Source organism: Theobroma cacao, chromosome 5 (assembly GCF_000208745.1).
Source record: "Theobroma cacao cultivar B97-61/B2 chromosome 5, Criollo_cocoa_genome_V2, whole genome shotgun sequence".
Classification (NCBI taxonomy): domain Eukaryota; kingdom Viridiplantae; phylum Streptophyta; class Magnoliopsida; order Malvales; family Malvaceae; genus Theobroma; species Theobroma cacao.
Genome location: NC_030854.1, coordinates 27,073,307 through 27,082,443, shown reverse-complemented (window position 1 = coordinate 27,082,443; position 9,137 = coordinate 27,073,307). Strand labels below are relative to the sequence as shown.

Below are 9,137 nucleotides of genomic sequence, written 5' to 3'. Positions count from 1 at the left end.
AACCCCCCACCCCCCCCCAAAAAAAAAAAAAAAAAAAACAGTTCAAACAATTATTGCTAGTTATCAGTTTTGCACCTAAAACTTTAAAATAAGCTTTGAAGATTTAAGTTGGGTTGATTAGCTCCTTAAGCAACCCCCTCCCATAAGTTTTTTGTGGATAACTTTTCAATTTACTCTTTGCCATCCAGTATAATTGTGAAAATCATACCTATAAAGATAATTATAATTAAAAATATTTAAAAAGTAATACACAAAAAAAGTTATGAAAGGGAGTCAGAGCCTAGACCCAAATTTAGTATTAGTACATTTACGGCCAAAAGAATTCTTAACTTAATTCTCAATGCAAGCAGTGAAATGCTTATCCACCCTCCCTAGGCATGAGAATTCTCAAATATAGGGCATTGAGCTCCAACATAAGCACATTATTGGGAATGAAAACCGCATCAACAGAGGAGGAAATTTCTAATTTCTAGTAAATTGCTATATATTGTGCTTGGGGAAAATAATGTGGAGATGACAGGGCTGTCAAATACAATGTGTGGGACAACCCATTAGTCCAAGATTTTGCAAAATGTTAAAAGAGTTGGTGGTTAAAAGGTTAAATCTCTTAGTCCTGTCACTCTATAAAAGCTACTACAATATTTTATGTCTGGTGTTCTAATTTTCAAAGCACCCTTGGAAAGCACACTTTGTCCTTTAATTGTTCTTTCAATAGTATGATTCTCCCCATTAATTAAACATTCTTATGTTATTTAACAGTATGTTTTTCCTGACACACTGTTCACTAAAACCATAGAAAGTAAAGAGTATGATGAATGGTTTTATGCTGTATTTGATTACCAAAGGAAAAAAGAAAAAAAAAAAAGTTTGGGTTATCTTATTTAAGTGATTGGGTTTGGGGGTGAGAAATAGTGGGATTTGCAAAACTTAAGCCACTTCAGTACTTCATTGCTTTCTGTTTATACTACCAATATTATTTCTCTCCATTGGTTTCCATTGTTTTCTTTGCAAAGTCCAAACCTTCATCCACATTTCCACAACTTACCCAGATGAATACATCACTGACAACATTAGTAACTTCAACGTAATTCTCAACAAAGATTGACCCAAGAAAGAGAACAATGTCCTTCCCCATTACTCCAAGAACTACCTACCCCTTTGAATATGGTCAAAAGAGATTCATTTCTAATATATATAGTTGTCTATCAATACAAATACAGTAACATTAACAATAGCTAGGAAGCTAGCCAGTAGTTGGTTTCTGTCAAATATTGTGACTTCTTGTTTGTAACTTTGTGAATTATTGATTAGCTAATGTCTCCTAGAGCTTGAAGCTCTCCTCCCCTCCTACAGACGCAAATTTACGAAAGGGGAGCCTAACTGAATTATTTCATACGGAGAGTGGGACCCACGAAATGGGTTTTTAATAGTGTAATCTCCCAAACAGCTAGGGACATGTTTTGTCTATTTGACAGTAAGCTGACCCACCACCTAATATAAAGATCATAGATATATAGATAAAAGAATGTCACGACATTCAAAATTCTTCCTAAAAACAAATATTATTGTACATAGTCTTTAGGTAAAAAGTCCAAAGCCATAGACAGCATCATACACTCCTTAATACCTTTTGCTCATGACTATAGGGTTTCATTGCAAATAAACATTGAGATGTGTTCAATATCAAGTACTAGGTCAAATGTGAAAGCACAGAGCCCCCCCTAGCTTAATCCTAATTTTCAATTCTATAACCAATGATTATTATTTACTTTATGACTACCTCCTTTTACTTACTTTCGACATAATCACAAGATTAATCAATATTAAACAATAATAGATCTCATTTTTGGCCGGAATTTGTGCAAGATTCAAGGGTTTTAATTAACACATGGATTATAATCATGTTGCGTGCTATGCCATGGTGTTACCACTTCACCATAATCATGTATTTTTTTTTTATGAATCATAATTAATTAAGTTCAATGATTTTCTTTTAATTGACTAGCTTTTAACAATTTTCTTTTTCTCTGTTTGTATCTTCGGGCTATTAAATTTAACAATTTTATGCAATATTTTGTTAAAAAAATTCCTTAAATTAATGAATGAAACCATTGTGCAAACTTATTTACTTAATTAAATTTGCTGTTGACAAGATTAATAATTAATGATAAATACATGTATCCTTTACTCAAAGAATTGAATTCAAATATTTTCTTTTTAAAAAAAAAAAAAGTTGAGGAAATTTGTGGCCAGGTAAGCTTTTCTTTAGTTGCTAATGGTGATGAGAAGTATATACTACTCTAGAGCACAGTACAAAGTAGAGAAGCAATAAGTCAAGAAAATCAATAGGGCGTCATGATGGCATCATTAGTAGCATCTCACCATATATTTGACCACACATGAAAGAAAGGCTCTTTGAAATGCCTGCTTGTAAAGGGTATCTCTCCAACTATGCAAAGCAAAAGCTTTAAGGAAGGATCTTTCTGCCTGAACATTAATAAGTTATTTGTACAAGTATAAGTTTATTATATTTATATATGGCCACTGCCACCAGCACTTTGTTTTCAAGGTTGATACAGGGGCAAACGCAAATCCTTGAGCAGTCAACAACATCGATGAACAGTAGTATTGAAATTGACTTTTACTCTGTTGAGTAATTTGTTTTCGTTTCTTGGTACAGTAATTTTACTTGGAACCAACACTGTTGAGAACAAGAGATTGGTCTGCTACGAGCACCTCCATGGAATCAGTTGCGTGCGTGCGGGTGTTTTTATTATGTGCATGTCCTTTTGTTTTTGGGATGGTGCAGTGCAGGTCCTGCAGGAGAGGGCTAAGTCTCTTTGGGCTTGCCGAAGAGAGAAGCAAGCTATCTCCTCGTAAGAATGACAACTTCACTGTCACACCAAAACCCTTCAATCAACTCTATTTTTTTTTTTAAAATATAAATTTAACTTACTATGTTTGGAAAAATAATTTACATGTGTTTTATTACACAATTTATACTAAATAAAGTCCAATTAGTTTCTTTTAAATTCAAGTTTTTAAACCCAATCTTAAATAAAAGAAATTGGACACTAGGCATTTTTCTGAAAATGACAACTTGGAACTAGTAAGGTGATATCCCTTATTATTATTAACATATACATAAAAGTTATTGGATAAATATTGCTTACATGACGATATATATATATATATATATATATATATATATATATATATATATATATATATATATAAAATGAAGGATAATTCTTGAATTTTAGTTGTTTATCAATTATTCAGTAATCAATATCTTTTAAAAATATTTCAAAATTTTTCAAAAAATTAAGCTTATCCAAATCTTTAAAACCTTATGATTGCAAATCTATCACGCAAATCACTTAGAATTCTTTCAAGAAAATGGCCATTAATTCTCATCAAATCAAAGATCTTTAAACTTAGAAAAATTATGGAAATAGGGAATTTAATATTAGTTATTTGACTCATTGCAGTCTTTTATTTAATATTTTATCATGAGCTTTCTTATTTTATAATATTGTATATATACCATGTATTTGGAAACTTGTAGTACTTTTACAAAAAAAAAAAGAGTTTGACTTTCAGTAGATATATATGTTTTAAATATGTTCTAAATTTTGAAATTTAAACATAATTAAGCATAAAATGTTAATTTATGAATGTACAAGTATTTAAATAATAAATCTCAACTCTACGGGTCAGAAACTAGCTAGATAACAAAAGAAATTAAACTAACGTGGCTTGGATTCAATTCCTCCATATCTTCGAATCTTGTTCATAAAACAATTGCACTTTTGTGTTTGTTATTATTAATGACTTGAAATAGTGGTGAATTTTGAGGTTTTCTCAAGGAAAAGAACGATGGTGCGATATGCTGCAGAGTAACACTGAGATGGCCAATTTCTTTAGCATAAAACCCTGATGATAACGAATAAGAAAGATTTGAAAGGATACATGATTTGCCAACTACTTTGGTATATTGGGATTGCATCAACAAAATCCTTGACGTTGTCGTAGAAGTAAGAACAACAGCAAAAACAGTTCCAAGGCCCACGCTTTCCCTTTCCCTCCACTCTTTCAAAAATAAAAAAATAAAAAGAAAAGAGAAACAAACTTTCTGAGGACATGACTCCACTGTCCACACTCCTACCAATGGCATGTGCAAGGGTGATGGGTGTGGGGTCACCCCTCAACTTTTGGTGATTGTCATCCTTATGACCGCACAAAAAAGAAAGAAGGAGACACTCAAAGCAAAGAAAAAAGAAAAGAAAAGTGTACATATATAGATATTTGCACAAATATTAGGATTTCACAGTGGAATCTCTATTGATGATTGGGATTGGGGGTCTCTCTTTACAAGGACATGCATCATGACCCCTGCATCATGGATTGTCTCTCCTCCTTGGGGCATCATGGGTCCTCTCCCTCCCTCTCTCTATCTCCTTTCTACTTTCTGTCTATTTCACCTTTACGACCCTTTTGTACTAGATTTATTTTTGGCCCCCCCCATCACAAAGGAATAAGGATTCTGAAAAAACAGTATGTTTACGTGATCTTTTACTCTTTTAATAGCATCCCGTAATCCAAAACATGATGCCATTTGCTCCCTCAAAATATATTCATGGATTTCTAAGTTGGATGCACTAGTTTCTCCACAGAGAGCATCATGTACCCAATCCATGGTTGATGGTTGTGCTTTGCAATTTAGATAGAACATTGAAGAAATGTCCCAACTAATTAGGAGCTCAAGAAGGCTGTCAAAATCAGGTGTACCTCAAAACAAATTTAAATGGAAATTCATGGCATGCTCCAACTATAAAATTTGTGGTTAACCATGGGCCTTATTAAATCAACATAAACATTGTTCGGTTGCCTAGAAAGTTGTTTTCCTCTTCCAACGGGCTCCCTTTATTTTCGGTCCATGTCTCATACTTGCAAATCACATTGTTATCATCATAATCAAATTAAATTAAGGATGTCAACAATGTCTACATCTATTGCTCCTCCAAATTGACTTTAGGCCCAATACAGGCAACAGTCTTTCCTCTTCCTACCTAAGACGTCCTTCTAGAAGGACTCTTTCCCCTTCACCACCAAATTTGCCATAATTTAAATTAGTTCCATTTCAACTTTCAAGCAACCATTTCTAGGTTTGTTGCGGCAATAAAAACCTTGTAGAATGCAATAAATTTTAATTACTGAGATGTCTTTTTAGACAAAAGAATTATTAAAATAGTGTTTCCATTCAAAGAAGTAATTAGCTACAAATTGAACATGTATATCTTCTATCATAACCATGAATCAATTAGTCCTCGTTGCTCAACTTTGGCCATCACTTGCAAAAAAATCTAAGGTCAAATTCCTCCAAATCATCGAAGCAATCATTATTTTTCTGATAAGGAAAATTGTTTTCAGCTGTGAGTGAAAAATAATCATCAAATATGGAATCGTGATCCTTTACTTCTGGATTGAAAGTTTCAGTCTCTTCCTCATTATTCTTCTCTTTCTTCTTGAATATCCTACACAAAACCCAACCATCAACCTGCAACATAAAACATTAGAATAAAAAACCAACCAGCAAAACATAACAAAGGAAAACTCTACTTGGGCATCCTTGAATATCACCTTCAACCAATTCCCTGCACTTTCCTTGTTTGGAGATGAAATGGTATCATGAATTCTATATTCATGCATTTTCCAGTCCGTTCTTTTTACTTGTTCATTCTCCTTTTCATAGAAAATAAGCCACTTTTTGTACCCAATTGCGTCCTCAGAGTCTAAAGGAATGGGTTTTTCAACTCCACTTTGCTTCCAAAATCCTCTAGGAGTAGCACGATTGGGCCTACATCCTTTGGAATGCTTGCGATCTCTACAAGTGAAAAAATACCACTCTGTTTCTGTAAGTGGCTTGTACATCCCTAACAAAAACAATCTCTATTCAGTTTCATTTACTAATTACAAATTCTCAACATTTCCATTAACGTCAACAATTTTTTATAGTCTTACACTTCTTTCATTGACTCTATAGAAGTGTAAGAGGTTGTAGTGCATAAATAGAGCTACTAACCAGTGAGCTCAAGGGGATGGTGCTGGTAGAGATTAACTTCTTGAATGATATTTGGGAAAATGGGTTGATTCAAAACCTTATTCTTTAAGTAATGTTGAAGCAACTCTTCGTCGCTAGGGAAGAATCGAACACCAGGAGGAAAAGAATTGAGGTATTCGTCGTTCTGAGTAGCATCATCTAACTGCATCTTGGTTAGCTTGTTATGTTGATAATTTTGCTCCATTTCTTCTAAGCTGATAAAGACTGAGAGAGACTTTTGTTTTCATTGCATCCATGCATACAAACATTATTGGATTAGCAAAGAACTAGTTGTATGTGCCAACAAGCTATAGACACATATGCCAAAAAAATTCAAAAATAAAGGAGAGAAAATTAGACTTGGATGTAAATTAATTAGAAAGTTTTAGATATCATTACCTTGTGATATGAGATATATTAGTGTTATTCGGGAAGAACTCTCTCCTTTTCTATTTTTTTAACTGCTTGGTTTCTTATTTATAATTAAAGAGAAGATTTCGCTAAATACCAAGCATTTGACCCAACAACATTACTATATTTATATTGCACGATGCATGGTAAATATCACGAAAGATTACACTGCGTGCATATATGAATAAATATATATACACTAATTATATCTCAATTAATCTTATTAATTTCAACATTTCTCTCAGAATCAATAGTATATTTTAAACATTGATCACGTAATTAAAAGCTTGACTATAAACTTTGTCGCAAAGCACGCACATTGCCCTAGTTTCTATAATAATTACGTAATGATTACAAAATATAAATAATTAGAATTAACTGCATTTATATACTCGTGCTCTACACAAAGTTTTGCACGTAAAGAAAAATAAAGGCAGATATTTTAAATTTTGCATGCAAAATAATTTGTGTCAAATGCCTTCGTACATGTTGCTAAATGAAGACATAATATTTAAAGAAATTTATAAATTATTTATAAATATTTAAATAAATTCTTATTCTTTATATTACGTTCAATTAAATATTTATATTTTTAATTTGAGCATAATAAACCTTTATAATTAATAGTTCATTAATTAAAATATCATTTATCATTTTATATCTCATAATGTTAATGTGACATATTGACAAGTTAATGGTGATATAACATCTTGATGTGATAAGATAACATAATCATATTGTATTTTTCACTTTTTATGTTAGCGTCATGTGGATATAAAAATAACAAAAGATATTTTGACTAATTATAATTAATCAATCGATAATTGTAAAAGCTTATTTGATTTAAAATAAAAATATAAAAATTTGATTGAACATTATAGAAATATAAAAATTTATTTAAATTTTTTTAAATAATTCACGAACTTAATTTTTAAAGCATTATGACTTAAATGAAAAAAAATGAATATAATTAGATAAATCAGAGTTTGATATTTATAAAATTAAAATCAAACAACCCTCTTAACTTGAGTTTTAGAGAGTAAATTAGTAAGCATGCGTACTTGATCTAAATTAAGGTAAATTAATAAACATGCATACTTGGATTGCTTGCTATTTGGCGTAGGGAAAAAGAGAAAGAGGGAGAAGGAAATGAAAATGCTGGGCAATGGGAATATTGGAATATGCGTTTTGAATTCTAGATCATAGGAGAATTTATCTCCACGTGAATTGATTTGCTTCAGAAAAGAATTTTGAGTTTGGTAAGGTCAATAAAATTGACCTTACTATAAGGCTCTTTAATTGTAGCCATTAGATTGTCACGACTTGTTTTTGGGCCTTGTAACCAACGTATGGATCTACGTAGGTATGATCCACTAGGCCCAAACCAACTTTTCAGTCAACATTTATGAGCTAATCATTCATCACATTTATACAAACATCCATTCAACATAATAGAATTCACAATTATATAAACATCATCACATTGTTACGAAACTTCTCAATATAATGTGTGAAATTCCTTTCATTAAATATCAACATTTATATAACATATAAATTCTATGGTCCGGCATACATCCGGTACCTTTATCATCTATTGTCCTTTCACCATAAGAACATCAATCATATGCACCCAATTCGGGGCTCAACACAATATTCACAATCATAAAGCGAATATGAGTATATCAATATTTATTACATAACCAAGTATCATTGTATATGCAAACATTGTAGGACTTGACTCAACACACTGCAGAGTGTAGTGACATTGGTGGATTGGAAGGAAGGCATTACCACAACTATCGAATATGAGTTGAACTCCTCCTCGACATGGCGCCTAGTCAAGCAAGTTATTAATTTGTAAAACAAAAATAAAGAAAAATAGTGGATAAGTCACAAAAACTTCGTGAATGGATCCGATAAAGAGACAAGTCAAGGGAAAGAATTTTTGTAATAACTCTTACTTTGCAAAAACAACATGAGTTTTATAAACATCATTATAATACTTTTCAAATGCTTAAATAACGTTGTTCAAGATCATTGCTCATGAATACAATTAAAAATTCAAGTTATACAAACATTTGGACTAAAATACTAATATTTTATTTATAATTTAAATGTTATTATGATTATTAATTTTAACATTTATAATTTATTTAAAATATTAAAATTTGATAATTTAAATATTATTATTTTATTTATAATTTAACCATTAACATTATAAAATATTAATATTTAATTTATAATTTAAATATTATTATGATTTTTATTTTATTTTTTAAATATTAATAATTTATAATTTATTTATAATATTAATAATTTATCATTTAAATATTAATATTTTATTTATAATTTTAATGTTATTATGATTATTTTATTTTATTTTAATTTAAAATATTAATAATTTATAATTTATTTAAATATTAATATTTGATTTATAATTTAATCATTAACATTATAAAATACTAATATTTTATTTATAATTTAAATGTTATTAAGATTATATATTTTTATTTTACGTTATTTTTTAAATTTTAAAATTTATAATTTATTTAAAATATTAATAATTGATAATTTATATATTAATATTTTATTTATAATTTAATCATTAAAATGTTAAAATATT

The 9,137-nt window shown here is 30.2% G+C and overlaps 1 protein-coding gene across 1 annotated transcript; it reads right to left on the bottom strand.

Annotated features, from left to right (window-relative positions):
* LOC18598961 (NAC transcription factor 56) lies at positions 5,351-6,308 on the bottom strand. Its single transcript, XM_007028709.2, has 3 exons — positions 6,086-6,308; positions 5,644-5,936; positions 5,351-5,560 (listed from the first exon to the last, which is right to left on the bottom strand). The coding sequence occupies exons 1-3, from the start codon at positions 6,306-6,308 to the stop codon at positions 5,351-5,353; spliced, it is 726 nt and encodes a 241-aa protein (XP_007028771.2).